Consider the following 20,443-nt stretch of genomic DNA (forward strand, 5'->3'; position numbering starts at 1 on the left):
CGAACCTATCGGAAATACCATACACTAACCCTAAATCCACTATTTTAGCCAATAGCTCGCTCAAAGCTTCATCAATTAGATTAAATGACAAAGGGGATGGGGGGCACCCTTGCCTAAGATCTCTTTTTATACATAATTTCTTCGTGGGAGATCCATTCACAAGGACCAATATAGACACAGAAAATATACACAACTGAACCCATCTCCTCTACCTATTTTCAAATCTCATTCTCTACATCACGAAATCAAGGAAACACCGGTCCACTTAGTCGTAAGCAGGGGCGGATGTATTTGACTCCTTAGGAGAGCCACTGCACACCCATTATTTTGAGAAAAATGTTAAATTTAATTTAGTTTGTTAATGAAAATAGAAAAAAGTAAAAAAAAATTGTATACACAAATTTTTTTAGAATATGAACATGAAAATTTTGGACCCCCATTTTTTAATTTCTAGTTATGCCACTGGTCGTAATCCTTTTTGAAATCGGCTTTCAGAATAATGGCTTCCTTCTTGTTGTGCTTGAGGTCCTCAATTACTTCAATGGTAATGAGAGAACAGTCAACAATCTGTTTGCCATAAATAAAGGCAAACTGACTCTCACCGATAACCTTAAGAATACACATCGCCAATCTCGTTGACAACACTTTGGTTAGAATTTTATACAAACTACCCACCAAAGAAATGGGCATGAAATCTTCAACATTTTTCGACGAACCCTTCTTCGAAATGAGAGTAATGAAAGAGTGATTAAAAGACTTAATAGAGCCACTATGGAAGTCAGAAAAGAACTCCATAATATCCTCTTTAACTTCGCCCCAAAACTTCTTAAAGAAATCCAAGTTGAACCCATCCGAACTCAGAGCCCTTGACCCATCCGTAAAAGCAATAACGGCTTAAATTTCCTCTTCTAAAAATGGAACCTCTAACACGTTCATCAAAGCATACCCTAACCTTCTCAAAGGAACATTAAACTCTTTCACTTTTAGGGTGCTGGACGAATTATAGCTCTTCTTGAAGTGACTTTCAAACACATCTGAAATTTGCTTAGGATCACTTAACACCTCATCACCGACTCTAATGGAGGATATGAGATTCTTCCAACCTCTAATAGAAGCCGACAAGTGGAAGAAACATGTATTTCTGTCACCAGCTTTGAACAACTTTACCCTAGACTTTTGCGACCATTCCCTTTCTTCACTTCTGTATTTCTGCCACAACTTTACTTTTAGAGCTTGAATTTCCAACCTAGATTCTTCACCATCAAACTCAAACACTGTTGCATTTTTTAGGGCTTGAATTCTCCCCTCCAGGACATTAACTGAGTCCGGGTCTTTAGATCGCACATCATCCACCCATACTTTCGAGGCACCATTGATCTCTCTTAATAGACAACCAATGCCTTTGCCAGAGAACCTTTCACTAACAGCTTTAACGAGCTTGCAATACTCTAAATTGTCAGCCCAGTGGTTGAACCACTTAAACTGCTGAGGACCCCCAACCAACCCTCCTCAATTAAGGTCACCGGGTTATGATCAGACAAACTTCTAGGGATGGTTGATTGAATAAGTTGTGGGAAACTTAAGAACACTTCTGATGACACAAAAAATATATCCAATCTACTTGCTGACACCGAGCCACCCCCTAAACCATGTAAACGGATTCCCATGAAAAGGTAAATCAATAAGATTTATTCCCTAGAAAAAACTCATTAAAATCCCTTATTGAACCAGCATTAACAGAATCACCCACTTTCTCATCCTCCGATGTAATGGTAATGAAATCACCACCAAGTATAACAGGGCACTCCTGATTTTCAATGAAATCACCCAATTGACCAAAGAATTTTCGCCTTTCGACATGACCATTGGGAGCATAGATATTAATCAAACAAATCTTCAATCCAATTTGGATCACCGACCCCACCACTGCAAAAAATCTCGCCTGAGTTAAAACATCATCAACATTAAAGAAACTTGAATTCCACATTGTAATCAATACACTCTAAGTAACATCGGTCGTCACAAAAGCTGAACCATCTAACTTACAGCACATCAATCTCTTCATCACCCTCGGTTAAACCACCACGAGCTTTGATTCTCGCAAAAAGACTACAGGAGCTTTAGAAGACATAACCACTATGCTAACTTTAATTTTCTTCGATTTACCCATCCCTCTAACATTCCAAGAAAGCAACAAACAATTCATGGAATTCAAGGAAACACACACCTTATTTTAAGAGAACACGAGACCTACACTTACCTACTATCATCGGCGCCCAACTCTTCAAATCTACCCACTACCACACTATTAGAAGCGTAAAATTCCACACCCAATTTCCTTTCCACCAGCAATGACGCTATTGATTCCTCACCTACACCGTCACAGTAGCTAGAGCATGAGTGAGGGCTATCTAAGAATAATGAGCTGGAACCAAGGCCCCGAAGACTGGAACTTCCATATTCTTCCGCTTGCGCCTGCTCCCAAGACCCTCGATGATGGAAACTTCTTGGCTTTTAGTATATTAGATTGCCAATTAAACCGACCTTGCCCCTTGAAGACCCACGAGCATGCTGCCTTTACTATTAACTCCTTTGTTGACTTGGCTTTTCAATGGGCCAGAAAATATACATTTCACTCCCTTCTTATCGGATGAAGAAGCCAAATTATGGGCCACCTCAATTGGAACATCCTGCAACTTTGAATCATTAAAAATGGATTGGACTTCCACACCGGCTAATTGATTACCCATTTCCTCAGATGGGCCAAAGCCAGCGGACACTTCATCCCAAAACAACCTAGTAGCCTTAATAATAGGAACTTCATGCAACCTATTTTCACTTGAAGATTCTAACCCCACGTGTTGGAATTTCCCCTCGAAACAATATCCATCTTTATGCATGTCATGATTAGCCTCTTGGCATGATAATCTATTACCGTCCGCATGATCAGAAACTACAACAATCTCAGCACCCACAACTGTTATATTCGAGGAGGGAATGTCAACCGCCTCTAAAGAAACGTCCCCCGACCATCAAACGGTGAGGTGTCATTGATGAAAACTTGTCATCTTCGAAAACCTCTGTACGCAATTTAATAGACGAGATCTTGCCATTTACGTGTCATTGATGAAAACTTGTCATCTTCGAAAACCTCTGTACGCAATTTAATAGACGAGATCTTGCCATTTACGTTGATTGAAATTCTATTGGGGACAATCGAATCATATTGTACTGAAACCAAAACTCTAGCTTCATCAAATCGTAACCTTTTGACTGTATGATCATAAACTTTTATCACCGACCTCCATCTACTACCTGACTCAATGAAAAACTTCTAAATCCATACTTGTAAAGGCACCTCCTCTAATGTGACCTAAGTTTTAACCTTCATTTTCCCCTCAAAACCCTTCAGAAACTCCAGCTTCTCAAACCACACCCTAGGAAAGCTCAGTTCTTCTACTCCGACACAATGCAAGCTCTTCAACACTAGCAAATTGGATAACCACCAATAACCCATACCAAGGTCTCACTGTGGCATCGAAGCCTTCTGATTTTAATGCTTCTTGGACCACTTCCGGATTAAACATGCCTTTTATGCACCCCATTAGACATCTCATCCTCCAGTCTACATCCGCTTTGAGTAGAGATATAGGCCTAACCGAAACATCTCTTGTGTTCTCCTATAGATTTCTTGAATCCTCCACGATGTTGACTGATATCAATTCACCAGTCGTCCCATTACAACAACAGTCCAAATGAGAAGACCTTGCACCCAACGATTATCCACGTTTAGGGGCACCTAAACACTGCTTCTTTAAATGTTCTGGAATCCTTTACAGCAAAGCTCTTTTTTCAAACCTTGATAACAGGCTTTGCAACCTTTGGAGAGCTCTAAGTAATACTTCTTTCCTAGAAAACCCTAATGGGAAACCCATCTATCATCATACCATTACCTTCGATAATAGCTCTCATAGTATCAGCTAACGACCTGAATCTAACAAACGCGAATGTTGAAGGCTTGAGCTTCCTTCTCAGATTCTTGAGCTCAATGAAAACGTCGACCATGGAATTATAGGCCAAGAATGCGTCTTGTAGAGTAGTATGGTGGATTCTTCTGCTTATCTTATCCACAAGCACTGCATAACCAGATCGCCGGTAGGCATCACTCCTCCCCTCACCTCTTCTCCCTACTCCTCTCCTTTTCATTCTACTAATCGAGTTATCTTCTATTTTTTTAAAAGAGTTAATTGCAACACACATCTTCAAACTATGACTTTCATTTTAAATTTGTTCTCTAACTTTTGAATATTTCAATTTCATCTCCAAACTATGACTATTATTTTAAATTGATTCCTAAACTTTTGAAATACAAATTCATCCCTTATATATGAATCTCATTCTAAATTGATCTCCAAAAATTTTGAATATTCCAATTTCATCGCCAAATTATTGAACGATTTTAGGGGAGGTTATTGGAATGTTCAAAAGTATATGGACTAATTTAGAATATGGATCATAGTCCAGGGATGAAATTATAATTTTTAAAAGTTTTAGGGACTAATTTAGAATTAGAGTAATATTTTGGGGATGAATTTGGAATATTCAAGTCATATTTTGGGTATGAAATTGAAATTATAAAAAAATTGAAGGATCAATTTAAAACAATGGTCATAGTTTGAGTATGTACCGTGCAATTAACTCTAAAAAACTGATAATGTTATTATAAAAGGAAAGTTGGACTGTACTCAAGTCCTTGTGATTGTGGATGACCCCGTCTCTTTCTTCTCAATCACCAAACAAACACTGCCATTTCATATTCTTCCCTTCAGTTCCCTCCCTTTTGAATCCATTTCCTCTTTTCGTTTTCACAAATTAGTCCACAAACAATACCTGAATCGAATTTGAATCTTCGATCTTCCAATTCTAATGGCAGAGGAAGAGTTTCAGGAATCGGAGGTTGTATTCTGCGACGGCACACACGACGGCGGTGCAACCGTTCAATCCGACGTAATCTTCGATCGCCGCCGGCCTATGTTATCAAGGAATTGCCGTTCGATTCCCGTAAATATTCCGCTTCACCGGGGTAATAACAGTATTGTTTTCGATTGCGGTGATGGATTTGATGAAGATCGTGACGATGGCCGCGAAATTGTTCCGCCGCATGTGATATCGGGGAGGAGAATCGCAGCGAAAATGGCGTTTTCTGTTTGTATAGGTAATGGAAGGACGCTTAAAGGGAGGGATTTGAGTGAAGTGCGGAATTCGATTCTTAAGTTGACTGGATTTTTGGAAGCATAAAACTGGTGAAATCATTTTTCTTTTCCATTTTTTTGAATTCTTTTGTTTCATCGTTCCAGAATTTCAGAAATGATGAGAGATATGTTTATATAATTATTTTATTTCTACGATTATTACTACATTTTCCATTTGCTTGTAAGTTTTTTTGGCCAATTTTTAATTTTTAATGTAATGATTTCTTGGCTCTAAGGTTTCGACTTAAAGTTAACTTTCTCCATAATTCCATCTTTGATTCAGTCCTTTGGCAAAAAAAAAATTAATTTGAAATAAATATAAGGTAATATCTGTTTAAAAATAACTTTTAATTATTTAATATTGATTGCTCATATATTTGACATTTATGATGCTCGAATCCAAAATTTTAAGAAATAATAATAATTCTTTTATCACTAAAATTATTAGATCGTGCAAAATATCTTTTTTAAAGCACATATAAAAACGGTTTCACGTATATATTTGATATAAATATGCTTAATTTTAAAAAAATATATAATTTATAAATATACAATTTCTAAAGAAAATACATAAAAAATAGATTTCTTGAAGGTTTGTTCAAATTTGGGCATAAAATTATCCAACTATATTGGTAGATTTATAATTTTAAACATTATTATTTTTATTGTATGAGATGTTACAAGGTAGTTATTAACTCTTAACTATAATGATAAAAATCACTTTTATAAAAGAATTCAATTTTAAGTATCAAAATCGATGTTATTAAAAGATAGTATTTATTCACTTTGGGAATGCTTTTAACAATGGAAAAGTGATTTTCCACCCTATAAGTAATGGTTAAACATCCAAAAATTGATTTAAAATCATGGGTTGAAAAAATAATTTTTAATCTAATCTCATAAGCTTAAATTTCTAGTTTCTACTGTAAAAAATTATTTTATGATGAAATTTTATTTTTAATTTACAATATAATATCTAAAATGACCAATTTATTTTTCTAAAATTATTTTTAACAACAATCTCGTACAATTAAATTTTAAATTATATTTTTCAAAAATACTTTTATACAACACTTTTAAAATTATTTTTAAAAAATATGCTTATACAACACTTTTAAAATCATTTTTTAAAAACAATAGACACTCTACACACACGTAACTACTCTAATCCAAAAACTTTAAAAAGAGCAATATTCTATATTATCGATGAGACTGTTCAATGTATTTAACTTAATTAGAGTTATAAAAATTATTGAATATCATTGAGTCTGACACTAACAATTTAAATTATTGAAGACAAATATTTAAATAAGTATTATATTATATACTATTATATTGATAATTATACACTAAAAATAATTAAAGTAGAATATATAAATGGTCTCTCGATTATAGATATTGTTTTGTTGAGTCTCTTGACTATTAAAATTTATAAAATAATATCATGACTACATGACTCTGTTTTCCTTATTATTAAAACTTATAAAATCATCATCCGACTATTCATATATTACAAACTTGTATTGTTTTGTTAAAAGATTGACGATTGTCTAAGTTGGACGTTAACATATTGACTGAAATATGATAAAATCATATATTTAATTATATTTATTGACATTGTTGTTGCTTTCGAGAACTAGCTGACTATATACTGTTTGAAGCACTAACTCGACAACATAATGTAAACAAATACTCGATCTACAAAATACAGCTCAAACTGTTTTGAGATCATATTTTAACAAACATGTTAACATCCAGCTTAGACAATCGTTAATATTTTAACGAGTAAAAAAGATTAATTTAGAACATATGAATAATCAAGTGATTATTTTGTAACTTTTAATAACTAGAGACTCGATAAAACGACGTCTTATGGTTAGAAGATTATTTTATAACTTTTAATAGTCGGAGACTCAATAAAAAATGTACTATAGTAAAAGGATTATTTGTCTACTTTACCAAATCATTATTTAGTTAACTTTAATAATGTTTACGAACTGTTGGAATCGAGTCGGATTTTCGTTTTAGTTTAATAAAAAAATTAACACAATATATTTTTTTTGTATATTAAAGTTTAGGAAATTGGTGACTCTCACAGTTCAAGGTCAAGTCATACCTAAGATCCAATTGATATTTATATAATAGTTTACAAATTGTCCATCAATAATGACGGTGGTAGAATTCAAACTTAACCTTACAAGCTCAAATTCTTGAATCCTAACTACTTGTGCCATCACTCATCGGCAACAATATTATTGTTTAGTTTGCTGCAAATCACATGTTTTTTCTCATTTTGATATCCAATATATTTTCTAGTTTGATACTTAAATTATTATTTTATCTTTATTTATACTTAGAACATAACCAACTTAAAAAATATTATTAATTAATAAAAAATTGACACATGATAAATGATGTTATATATGACATGAATTGGCATATATATGACATATTTTTATTAGTTGGCACCGAGATGTTTTTAAATTTATTTATTTTTATAATATTATTTGTTAGTTTAAATAATTAATATTTTTAACTATTTTAATCAAAATATTGATATGTATTTTCTAAAGAACAACCCTTTTGATATATAAAGTATAACAAAATCCATGGCATCATCTATATGAGTTAACTAATGTTCAAAACATGTTAATAATATAACCTTTTTACATGTGCTTAACTGTCGATATGATACTGTCATGTCATCCGAGTGATGATGTGACATGTTTTGCAACATCTATAGTGTTGCCATGATATATGTTAAGTTGGTAATTAAACACATATAAAAATATCAAGTCAGTAATATATGTTGATCGTTAATTAACTAAAAACGTTGAGAACTAAAAATGCTCTAAAAATAGTGGGCAACGTGATTATTTATGCAAATATTGAGAGATAATTTTATCATTATACTTAATAATAATTTAACATCTTTTTAGTAAAATTTTAAATCTGGTTCTTATGTGTTATTATTTATAATTAGGCAAGTAAGCTAAAATTGTTGTCTAAGGCTTAAAATTGTATGTTGAGATCCAATCTATTAGTATTATTTTATCCTTTATTTTATTTAGGAGATGAGGTGTTATACCGGTCATAATATTCAATATTTATTAATTATCATTTTGTTTATGGAACAAGATGTTGTAAATTTATTGACTAATATCATAAAAGTAAATTATGATATTATGAATGAAGTAATTTGGATTAGAAGGGTTGTTTTTGTGTAATATTTATGTAATATTCAATTTAAATTAATCGATCAATAAATTAAATAATGTGATAATATTAAAAATAAATATAAAATTCTATATTTTCATTTAAAAATGAACTTAGATGTATAATTAACACATATAACTCTTAAAAGTAGTGTACAATACGGAACTACAAATATAATGTTAATTATTAACATAAGATTAATGTTGATTAAATTATTCTTACTCGATATATTTTGACATGATCTTATAGGATTTTTTTTATGAAACTTCGATTCGAGTTTGGGTCGAATCAGATTTTATGAAGGATGAAATTGAGTCTAGTCAAGTTTGAATTTAAGATAAAAAATCATTGACCCAACTTGAAATTAATATTTTATAATTTTCCTCTTTATATTTTAAAATGATTATTATAGAATCCATGTTTATATATTATTTTAAATCATCTTCTATATTTTTAAATAAATATAAGAAAAGTCTTATTTGTATGAGATTAAAGAAATGTTTTTACTCCAAGAAAACCAGATTAGATGAAATCTCCCTAAACTTATATCAAATCAAAGTGTTGAATAAAAAGATATACTATTTGAATTAGAGTCGAAATGATTAAAAACTTTGTCCAAATTGATATGTGATCATCTCTATTTGAATAAAAAGGAATACGGTAAAAGTTGTAATCATCTCGTACTATTCAAATAAACTTTCATAAAAATGGTATTCTTGGATCTTTTTCTTGCAAAGAAAATGAAGAGCAGGAAGGTAAGAGTGGAGGTGGATGCGAAAGAGGTGGTGGAAAGACTGAATCAGGAAATCGAAGATGATCATCAATATAATACGCTGATAAGAGGATTGTGAAGTGCTGAAATAAGAATGTTTTTTTTTTTTTGAAGTGATGAAATAAGAATGTTGAATTAAAGAGATGAGACATATACGACGTGATATATAAAGAATAATTTTTTTATCAAGTTATATTTAAATATTGAATATTATTTATAGTATTAAATATTAATTTTAATAGATAAATAATTATAAGTAATAATTAATTTATTAATTAAATATGAAAAAAGTTTTAATTAAAAATTATAATTTAATATTTAATATGACCAAGCTTATTAGGACCGAACTTTGGATATAACTTGAAATTAATTATAAAAGAATCCATGGGTCTTTTGCTGCTCTGCCACAAAGAAAGAGGGAGCTGAAGGAGAAATTGAGAGAGAGAGAGAGAGAACATGGGGATCGAAGAAAACTTGAAATCTTTGAGCATCGACGAAGAGGAAAACAAGAACCCTAACCCTAACGTGAAAGACGAAGAAGATGAGGAGCTTGAGGAAGGGGAGATTGCCGGGGAAGAAGACGATACGCCGTCGTCTTCTTTGAAGGGAGGCGTCGTCGAACAACCTCGCCCGCTTGAGAATTCTTGGACCTTCTGGTTCGATAACCCTCAAGCCAAATCGAAGCAAACTACTTGGGGCAGTTCTATGCGCCCTATCTACACTTTCTCCACCATCGAACAATTCTGGAGGTTATTTTATCTTCTTCTATTTATTTTCTGGTTTTTGATATGTTTGCCGTGGGTGTTATCGCTTATCTTGAGTTTTTAGATTCTGGGTTTTTGATTATATGTCAAGATTTCGGATTATTGCTCTGAAAATGGGTTTATTTCTTTTCATCCTTTGATTACTGTTTGGGGTTGGAGATATAGGAAATGACCTCGAATCATAGTACTAAATTGTGGTTGTGTTTATCAAAAAAATAAAATAAAATTTGTGGTTGTATTGTTTGTTGCGGTGCAATCGTTGTGAATGTTGCGGATTTCATGAAGGGCATAACGGTTGTTGCATTTGTTTCTAGAAAATCACAATGTTACTAAATTGTGGATGCGAAAAGGGTATCCTGGTGAACTTCAAAACCATTATAATGATACTTCAAATACATGGAAAACCTTAGAGAAGTATTACCATATCCATGTCGAATACATTCTCGCATCTGACGCACACGGCTAAGTTCAAGTAAAATAGTTGGTGTTTATAATCTTGTGATTATTCACGAACATATATATATGTATATAAATGACGGTGATGTTGAGTGTAAATGGGATTTGCTGTAACTGTTATAGTGGAAGAATGTGTTCTATATGGATCTTGGAGCTGCATACTACAGACTACTGAGTGATGCTTCCTAGAATCTTGTTTCATCTGAATTGGATGTTATCAAATGTTCTTTAATTTTTTTATAATCAATCAATGTTGTAGAAAGTGCTCTTATCGGCTGTGTGATAATTTAATCTTTGCTTATTAAAATTTTGGATAGTTGCTTGATGCTAAGGTGAATAAGTTATGTGATCATAGAAAAACAACTATTCCGACCGTCTCTATATCACTGCCATTGATTACTAATTTCATGTGTCACTTCTTTTGTTTGTTTCACTTTGTTAGTTAATGACACTTTCGTGATTACAGTCTTTACAACAACATACATCACCCGAGCAAGTTGGCTGTGGGAGCGGACTTTCATTGTTTCAAACATAAAATCGAGCCAAAGTGGGAAGACCCTGTCTGTGCTAATGGAGGCAAGTGGACTGTAACCTTCCAAAAGGGGAAGTCAGATATGTCTTGGTTATACACGGTATTATTTCAGATGATATAAAGCATATTCTTGTTCATGAAAATTCGATGCTCAAGTGAAAAACGTGGTCTGATCTCTTATTTAATTTTCCCATTCTAGTTGCTGGCTTTGATAGGAGAACAGTTTGAGTATGGTGATGAGATCTGTGGAGCAGTTGTCGGTGTGAGAGGCAAGCAGGAAAGGATAGCACTGTGGACCAAGAATGCTTCCAATGAAACAGCACAGGTGAATGGAGTTGCTTTGTTACGCAAAAATGACTTGTGCAATTCCATAACAGTTCTCACTGGGTTTTTGGTTTTAGTGGCTTGTGAATTTCTAAAACTTCTCTTTTTGTTGGTTTTTGTTTTTTGTTGATGCAGATGAGCATCGGTAAACAGTGGAAAGAGTTACTTGATTACAACGAAACTATCGGCTTCATATTTCATGTAATGGCTACTTTTAGATCTATGATGCTTGTTCTTTTTCGTTTCATTTTATGTTTCGAGTTTTGGCCTATATAAACAAACCTCATCTATTTGCTCTTTCAGGAAGATGCAAAAAAGCACGATAGAGGTGCCAAGAATCGCTACACCGTATGAGTTTTATAGAGTTCTTCTATGGTACTAGATACTGTGCACGACGCTAGATTGCTTTCAGGACTCGCTGTAAGCACCTGCGGCTTTACTTTGTTGTTGCCTCACAGTCCTTAGTTGCTTCACCTATGGCTGTATGAGATGCTTTTCAATCGCGACTTCATTTTGTTATATTCTTGCTTAAAAGGTATCACGGGGTTTTCTTTTTCACATGACCCCGAACCGTATCAATATGGATTGGTTTGTTACTCTTTTCACTTGAATACCCGGAATCTCCTTTCCGGTTTACCTTTGGTTTGATCAGTAGGTAGTTTGAGACCAAGCTACATACCCCAAACTTCCAATTAAATCAAACCAGTTAGACGAGTTGATCTGGTAACTAGAGGTTTTTTCGGTCTTTTATACATGAGGCATAAGCATGAATTGTCTGATAGGTTGCATCCCAATGATGTGTAATCTCTGGTTTGCACATGTAGGATTAGACCTGCAATTCTGACCCGAATCTTAAAACTTGACCCAATTTATCTGAATCTAACTTGATCTGATTCGACTATATGAAGTCGGTCATAACTTCTCATCATTTAAAGTATTGAACTAATAAGGATTAAATCATTAGTGTCATTTCGAGTTGTTTTGGGTCCAGATCACCTTCGTTATTTTCTTTTCGAATTCAATAATTTTTAAGTTGGTTGTGTTGGATCAACTTGAGTTTTCAAAGTATTGATTATTTTGAGTTTGGGTTCAAATTGAACGAATTCGAAATTTGAACCCAAATCATCATTTTTCATTTCTAATTGAATGTATTTTGAACATTAATAATTTAATTCAAACATTATTCTCATAGCTTTACTATCAAATTTGTAGTTCGAATCCTAAATTTTTGTCATAAAAAATCAGTATCAAATTTATTAAATTAAATAAAAATCATTATCAAATTCGTCTAATAAGATTGTGAATATGTTATCATCTAATTAAATGGTTAAATTTTATATCAAAACTGGGAAGCAACAATAATTTTAGATTTAATGTTGGTTCATTAGAACCGATACCCAAAACTGCTATTAATAGAAGAATGGAACTCTCTTGCAGTGTACAAAATTTCAAAATAAATTTTGTAGTTGAATACCACCACATGGATAAAAGTAGATAAACAAGAATTAATTGGAACTCCATATGATGAAAAATATTTTTTTTAATATTTTATGTAAAATGTTATCTAAAATTTATTTTTTACCGAAAATGTTATTTTCACTAACGAATTTTCGGTAGAACTTATTATTAACATTTTCGGTAGAAAAAATAATATTTTAGGTAATGTTTTTTCGGAAATGTTAAATATTTTAAGTAGTGTCTAATATTAATATTTTCGGTAGAAAAAATAATATTTTAAATAACATTTTACCGAAAATATTAAAAAAAAATAATAATACTTTCGGTAGCACTTTTCGTTAACCTTATATAAAGATTATCATTCTTCAATATAGAAAGTCCATCTATTCCCCATCTCTAGTAAAAAAAAAAAAAAGTTTATCCATTTATAATTTTATGTTAGCTGGATTAATGGATCGTCCAATCAGAAATGATAACAAAATGCATAGGTTGTTAGAAGGAGTTCAAATATTCATATACACATAATATACCACTTAATTAACTTATTTCCCCTATGAGGAAGAAAGAAAAATTAAAGAACCTGCCTATATTGGTAAAACTACAATTGTTGTTAATCAAGGGAAATAATTCGTGGTAAAGACGAGATACGCTTGGATCGAAAAACCCATGCCCTAAATAAAAATATGAACAAATTGATAGAATGATCGAATGAGTAATTATATTGATTTTTTAATTGTCGCATCAACTCCTCCCTTAAATGTTAACACATCAATTCCTCATTTAAATGTTAACAATAAGTAACTTAATTTATATGATTTATATTGTTAGATAACTTGATTTATAGAATTAATAGATCAATTAGAATCTCAACATATTTAAATGACCAACTCGAATAGCCTGACCTGAAAAACTTGAGCATATATAGATATGCCAATTGTGATTCAATCTCAAAAATAATATCTAAATTAAACCTAATTTAAAATTAACAGAATTCAATTGTATTAAAATCAAAACGACCTAAATACAAAATTAACTCTAATTTAAAATTATATAAAAAAACAAAACCTAAATTCAGTTAGTCTAAGTGTACATTTCAGTCCTTTAATTGATAAAGTTCGAGAGAAGACGATTAAGATTCGATTGATAATATTATTAATGTAGACACCTATTTTTATCCGAATCTATAAAAATATTATATTTTATTATATTATTTATTTATTATTTTTATTTTTATTAATATTATTATTTTTATTTTTTATAGGTCCCATATACTATCCCACCATTACCTCACCCACTCAAACACCAACTCATTTTTCATTCACGTTCTCTCACTCCACTACCCCACACACATTCCACTCCTATCCATTTTTTCCACTACTCCCACTAACTAAAAAAACAAATCTGCTTTTGGGGGGCTTTCAATATTTAAAGGCATTCTTCTCATCATTTCGGGGGTGGTTACTGGGTTGGATTTATTTATTTTGTTTCCCGCAAACGCTCAACAGTCCCGTTTCATTTCTTGCAAAATGTCTATCCGTTTCAAATTCCTTGTTCTATCAACAAATCCTCCAACCCAACTATTTTCTGGTTCTTATCTAAGGCCTGCGTGTCAAAGCTTTGGGAGTGCAACTGCACCCACTTCCCATTCAATTCTAACAATTTAATTCATTTCTTGCAAAATGTCTATCCGTTTCAAATTCCTTGTTCTATCAACAAATCCTCCAACCCAACTATTTTCTGGTTCTTATCTAAGGCCTGCGTGTCAAAGCTTTGGGAGTGCAACTGCACCCACTTCCCATTCATTCAAGCGCCTTTGTTGGGGGCAATATGGAAGCAAAAAAGAATTGAAGAGAGGGAGGGAGAGACGCCACCCAACTACACGACAAATCTGAACCCATCTCCTCGAACTCCGCCGAGAGTTCGCCCTCGTCGCCTCTCCCTTCATCACCAAACTCTTCTTGGCCGACTTCGAGTTCCGCGAATCCCAATCCTCTTTCCACCTCTTCGGTGTCAACTCCCTCCTCCACATCCGCCTCGTCGGCCCCAACACCAAATCTTTGAAGGATGACTCCGAACAGATAAACCAGGGCGTTTTCTCTCGATTATCTGAGTCTACGGCCGAGTTTCGTCGAGTCATGAACTGAACTCACCATTTGGCTTTCCGGCGCCGCTTTTTGTTTTTTTTTCAGTGTTTCAGATCGGGGATGCAGCTCGGAGCGGAAGGGTTCGCCGTGGGTTTTCTATATACAATCGTGGGATTGTTGCTTGCTTTCGTCACGCATTTGTTTGTTTATATTAAGAACGCGAAAGCCAAGCGTGTGGCGATGCTTTTTGCGTTCAGATACAACAAGAAGCTGCCAAGTTTGGTGCATCATCAAAGATCAAGAATACATGCATATATGGTGGGGTCCAAAGGGACCTCAAGTGTGTGGTGATTGTTATTACTACTGTGAAGGCAAATATTGGTGGTAAAATCACTTTAAATATATTTTAATGGACCCATAAGCTAATTGACGTGTGTTTGTGTGCAAATTGGTGTGTTTTGGATTTTCTAAGGGTTAATCCATGTTTTAGTCATGCCATCTTTCAATATCATTCATTTTGGTCCTTTTCTTTATTTATTTTTTATCTATTTATTTTTTACTATTTTTCTTTTTTACTAACTTTCATTTTTTTGTCATCTATTTTATTTTATTTATTATTATTATTATATTAATATTTTTTCTTTATTTTTTTCATATTTTTTCTTTATTTTACAATCTAACTTTAGGGATATTTTTCAACCAATCAAAGGTAAGTAATATGAATCGAACGTTTTAAATTTAAATTTCAATTTTTGCAATTAAAGACAACCGGCAAATTAATTGGTACCGAAAGGGCGGTTCAAGGGTGCTAATCCTTCATTGATCGTAACCGACTCCCGAAACCGAAACGTTTCTGGTAAAACGCAGATAAAGTAAGATGGCCCACCTAAATTCGTTTTAAAATGGTTGGTGGCGCCTCTAACTAATTATTCAAGTCGAAACTTAATTTCGAGGTCCAATCGAAAGATGGCCACGACAATTATTATAATATTTAAAAAATTATGAGTTCAAATTGAGGTAGAGCGACTCATTACCCTATTAATATATTGGGCTTAATACACATTTGTTCACAAATATTGCAGTTTAAAGGCTTATATGTTCTGTTTTTCCCAATTGAAATTTCAGCCCAATCCAGTAATTAATTTCCATAGAGATAATTACTATATAAGGATATTTATTTATTTTCCATATTCCTCTAGCTTTTTCTGTTTTTCATTCCATATCCCATTGTTAATAGTTATCTCTCATAATTAAATGTTTCCTTTCCCAGCATTTTTCCTACATTTTCTCCTCAATTAAAGCTGAAGCATCGTCTGATCTTGAGGTAATCTTTTATTTCTTTATTTCTTTTTAATTGTTTAGTACTTTGATCTGCAATACCCATAATTTCTTTTCCCCAAATGTCAAAATTAATGAGAAAGTTGAACATGAGACTTTTACTAAAAGTTCATTAAAATCGTTTAGGAAAAGTGATATGAGATGTATGGAGTGATATATAATTGAATTAGATGACGAGTAGATTTTTTTTTTTTTTAAATTCGTTTGAAAAATGAATTTTAGTTTGGCTTAATAAATGGATGATAACTTTTGTTTTAGCTTCCTTTGATTGATGAAACAAGCTTTTGGTATCTAATTTCAGCTGTTTGTTGTGTTGAATTTTTTTCAGATCATGTAAAGTAATTAATGTAGTTGTTTTGGAAACTAGATGGTGTATCTAGGAGATAGCTTATTAAAGGTCAGTATAGTTTGGTCGTGCAACATCTTCGATGAGCTTATTTATAAGGGTCTGAATGTTGGCTAATGCTGGTTCTTTCTTTCAGTTGTTTTATATGTAGCACGTGTCATGAGTGTGAACGAGGATCGTTCGGTTACTCAAAAGAATAAAATGAAAGTGCCCGAAAGACATAAGCGTGTTCCGAGTAGAGATGTCTTGCCTGGGAATGATCGTTGGGCAGATGGGCTGATTTGTGCTTTTGAGTTTGTTCGAGGCAATAAGAAACTGATGAACTCAAGATATGGTATTAAGGTACAAGGCAAACAATCGGATGATGAATATGTGAAAGAGCAATTTGCAGCCAATAAACTAAATGAGGCTTCTTCTGAAGGATTGGATGGACAGAAATTAACGGATTCCTCATTCGGTTTAGAGCCAAGGGATCATGTAGCTGCATCTTTTGATGAATACAACACTGGACGTGGCCCTCGATCAGACCAGTATCATGCTACCGAAAGATTTGATGGAAGTTGTTGGGTTCCCATCGGGTGGGAAAGGATTTCAGATCTCGTGAAAAATGTGCAAGTCAATGGAGTCTGGGATTCACAGCAGTTTGAATGGATGGATATTGAAGACGGTTTAACTGTTGCAGATTTAGCAGCACCGTATTGGGAGCGACCAGCTGGGCCCATATGGTGGTGCCATTTGTCTGCTGGTCACCCCACCGTCGAGGCTTTTCTCAACAATGCCCAATGGTTACATCCTGCTGTCAGCCTAGCTTTGAGAGATGAAAGCAAACTGATAAGTGAACGGATGAAGCACCTTCTGTATGAGGTAATAGTCTCCGACATTCTGTAAGTTAAGTCTATTGCATCCACTAAATCTTATTTTAACAATTTGTAAGTTAAATCGAGTTACGTAATATTTGATTCTCTCAAGTCTCATCTAAGTTCTGATCGAATATTAACTTCTGTATTATTTTATTCTGCCAAATCTTGTTAAATGGTGATAGAATATTAAATTGTAGCATTTTGAGATAAATGTATGAAGAAAGTAAATAGTAGCATGTATACTTTGCTAATTTCTTTTAATGGCTGTTTTGTACTGATATCCTACTAGATATCTGTTAAAACATGATAATTAGCATACGGGATATCAGATGCGAGAACCCTAGTGACTCCTTTGTGGTCCTTGCTTTTGTTGGAGGATTGATCACTAATTTTTTATCATTTATAAAGGTCCCGGTTAGGGTGGCTGGAGGGCTGTTATTTGAGCTATTGGGACAATCAGCCGGAGATCCATATGTCGATGAAGATGACATCCCCGTTGTACTCCGTTCATGGCAAGCGCAAAACTTCCTCCTAACTGTACTGCACATAAAAGGGAATGTATCTGGTGTAAATGTTCTTGGAATAACAGAAGTTCAGGTTGTTTGTTCTCGACAAACCCTAATTGACTCCATTGTGACAAAGTTGCTTTCATATAACACCCATACAAGCTAACAATTTCATGTGATTAAAAATTGTTGCATACCTTTTGGTCAGGAGCTTCTTGCTGCTGGAGGTTATAACGTGCCCAGAACAGTTCACGACGTCATAGCATATCTAGCTAGCCGCCTTACACGGTGGGATGATAGGTACATATTAATTTTCATATTACCTCTGATATCTAGGCATCTTTCCTTTTAATGTGAATGGATGTGATGTCATCAGTTGTCCGAGGCAGACATATCAAGTGCATGCCTGTCACGGTCTTTTTTGGATTCTAAGTGAGGTTTTTTTTTTGTTTTTCTAACCTACATATTGATTGTTCAAACAAATGGATAAAGCACATATTGATACCAATTTTGCACCTTTAGCATTGTTCAGTAGCAGCTAGCCATTCCGAATGTTTTTCTATATTGAAACCATACCTATTTTCTTTTCGTATATCGTAGTCATATTGATTGAAATTTCACAAAGTCTTGCATGAAGAAAAGTTTGGTTTCATCGATTCGAACGTCATTGGAAGTAAAGTTGTCATGGACCATGGTTGCATTTCAGTATGAAAGTAGATTATCTACATTTGCTGCATATATGCACAATATTGTGGCTTTTAAACTAATTTATGGGTTCTCTTTAATGATTTGAATTCATTAGGTTGTTTCGAAAATCCATCTTCGGGGAAGCAGATGAGATTGAATTGAAGTTTATGAACAGGTTCTTTACTTTTAAAACCATAGAAAACTCTCATAACAAGTATTTTCTGATATTTCCATTTATTAGTAATTTTAGTGAAAAATAGTTTTATCTTGTAGGAGAAACCAAGAGGACATGAATCTTTTTGCCATTATTTTGAACCAAGAAATTCGAAGATTGTCAAGACAGGTACGCTATATTTCTTCTCGATCTTCATAATTGAAAAATGATTATTAGCATATATTACTCGGACTCTAGTGCTAGTGTCGGATACAAGTATGTGTCCAACACAGACACATTCCGTTCCTCTTAAAATCTTTCTATTGGAGGGTGATACTCTCATACCCACGTCGAAATATTTATCGAACATGGATGCTTTAAAAATTGAAGAGCGTGAGCCACATAGAGTACAATTGCTTGCTAATGTACAATATGAATCTGAAGTTGTTGGTTGAAAATACAACAGCTCTCAATTACTTTCAGGATATAGCATAGTTGCTCAAACTTATTCTGATATAGAAGTTGAACTTTCTAAATATTTTCCCGGATTTTCATGTGCACCGCTCTGGAAAGCTATGTAGTGTCATATGTATATATTTGCTCGGAAATGCAAACCTCAAAAGATAAGTCTTTCTAGTCCTTTAACCCATAAACCTGCGTCCTTTTCTTGTGAAATGGCTATAACTCTGAAACTTTACATTAAGCATGAGCATCTAGAAGTCTCATATAGTCTCTGGGTCCCTGCTGTACATGTTAATGAATTTCGTGTTTGTTCCATTTCAGGTTATCAGAGTGAAATGGTCACTCCATGCAAGAGAAGAGATCGTTTTCGAGCTTATGCAACATTTGAGGGGGAATGCAGCAAGAAGCTTGCTGGAAGGAATACGAAAGAGCACAAGAGAAATGATCGAAGAGCAAGAAGCAGTTCGTGACCGTTTGTTTACGATTCAAGATGTTATGCAAAGCACCGTACGTGCATGGTTGCAGGTTTGTATCTGTAATTAAAAAAAAGGAACAAAATTCTTCGATTTCTGAGCCCATTGTATCGTTCCAGAATGATTAGACAACTATCTTTGCCTAAGACTGATTACACTAATGCAGGATAGAAGCCTTAGAGTAACACATAATTTAGCTGTTATTGGTGGTTGTGGCCTTGTTCTTTCCATCATTACTGGGCTCTTTGGAATCAACGTTGATGGGATCCCCGGAGCAGAGAATACACCATACGCGTTTGGTTTGTTTACGGCCATCCTCATCACCTTAGGAATTGTACTAATTGTGATCGGCATGATTTATCTTGGATTAAAAGAGCCTATAAATGAAGAGATGGTCCAAGTTAGGAAGCTAGAGTTAAATCAGCTGGTTAAAATGTTCGAACATGAAGCAGAAGCACATGCCCAGGTACGTAAAAGTACTTATCGGAATAACTTGACTCCGACTACCGGGGATGGCTACCTTAATGACGACAATTATGTTCTCATCCAATAGCACAATGTGTCTGCTCAAGTATTATAATTTGTACCGATTGTTGGCTTCAACAGTGCTAGCTATTGATTGCCGAAAGTTCATTCGAAACTGGGAATCAGTTTTGTACTCGTAACACAGATGAATCAATGAAATACACAAAGTAATTACAATCAGTATCATTTCTATCCCTGATTCCAAATGCTTTAGTTCTTTGTATGCAACGAGGC

General features: G+C 33.7%; 3 protein-coding genes across 4 annotated transcripts; all 3 read left to right on the plus strand.

The window, feature by feature from the left end:
* Window positions 1-4,820: 4,820 nt before the first annotated feature.
* On the plus strand, window positions 4,821-5,364 carry LOC120146756. The gene is made up of 2 exons (XM_039160250.1): window positions 4,821-4,892; window positions 4,925-5,364. Exon 2 carries the CDS (start codon window positions 4,927-4,929, stop codon window positions 5,296-5,298), a length of 372 nt encoding a protein of 123 aa, XP_039016181.1. The 5' UTR covers window positions 4,821-4,892; window positions 4,925-4,926; the 3' UTR covers window positions 5,299-5,364.
* A 4,301-nt stretch (window positions 5,365-9,665) lies between these two features.
* Window positions 9,666-11,821, plus strand: LOC120146754 (eukaryotic translation initiation factor 4E-1-like). Its single transcript, XM_039160248.1, has 5 exons — window positions 9,666-9,989; window positions 10,927-11,092; window positions 11,192-11,317; window positions 11,452-11,517; window positions 11,620-11,821. Exons 1-5 carry the CDS (start codon window positions 9,697-9,699, stop codon window positions 11,668-11,670), a joined length of 702 nt encoding a protein of 233 aa, XP_039016179.1. The 5' UTR covers window positions 9,666-9,696; the 3' UTR covers window positions 11,671-11,821.
* A 4,267-nt stretch (window positions 11,822-16,088) lies between these two features.
* On the plus strand, window positions 16,089-20,419 carry LOC120146906. Of its 2 annotated transcripts, XM_039160386.1 has the most exons (9): window positions 16,100-16,182; window positions 16,525-16,593; window positions 16,679-17,406; window positions 17,811-17,999; window positions 18,117-18,208; window positions 18,711-18,770; window positions 18,869-18,938; window positions 19,533-19,736; window positions 19,851-20,419. In XM_039160386.1, exons 3-9 carry the CDS (start codon window positions 16,702-16,704, stop codon window positions 20,235-20,237), a joined length of 1,707 nt encoding a protein of 568 aa, XP_039016317.1. In that variant the 5' UTR covers window positions 16,100-16,182; window positions 16,525-16,593; window positions 16,679-16,701; the 3' UTR covers window positions 20,238-20,419. The 2 variants fall into 2 exon arrangements, with proteins under 2 accessions (XP_039016318.1, XP_039016317.1); XM_039160387.1 differs by lacking the exon at window positions 16,525-16,593 and having other exon boundaries at window positions 16,089-16,182.
* The last annotated feature ends 24 nt before the right edge of the window (window positions 20,420-20,443 follow it).

Source organism: Hibiscus syriacus, unplaced genomic scaffold (assembly GCF_006381635.1).
Source record: "Hibiscus syriacus cultivar Baekdansim isolate YM2019G1 unplaced genomic scaffold, ASM638163v2 tig00110931_pilon, whole genome shotgun sequence".
Lineage (NCBI taxonomy): Eukaryota > Viridiplantae > Streptophyta > Magnoliopsida > Malvales > Malvaceae > Hibiscus > Hibiscus syriacus.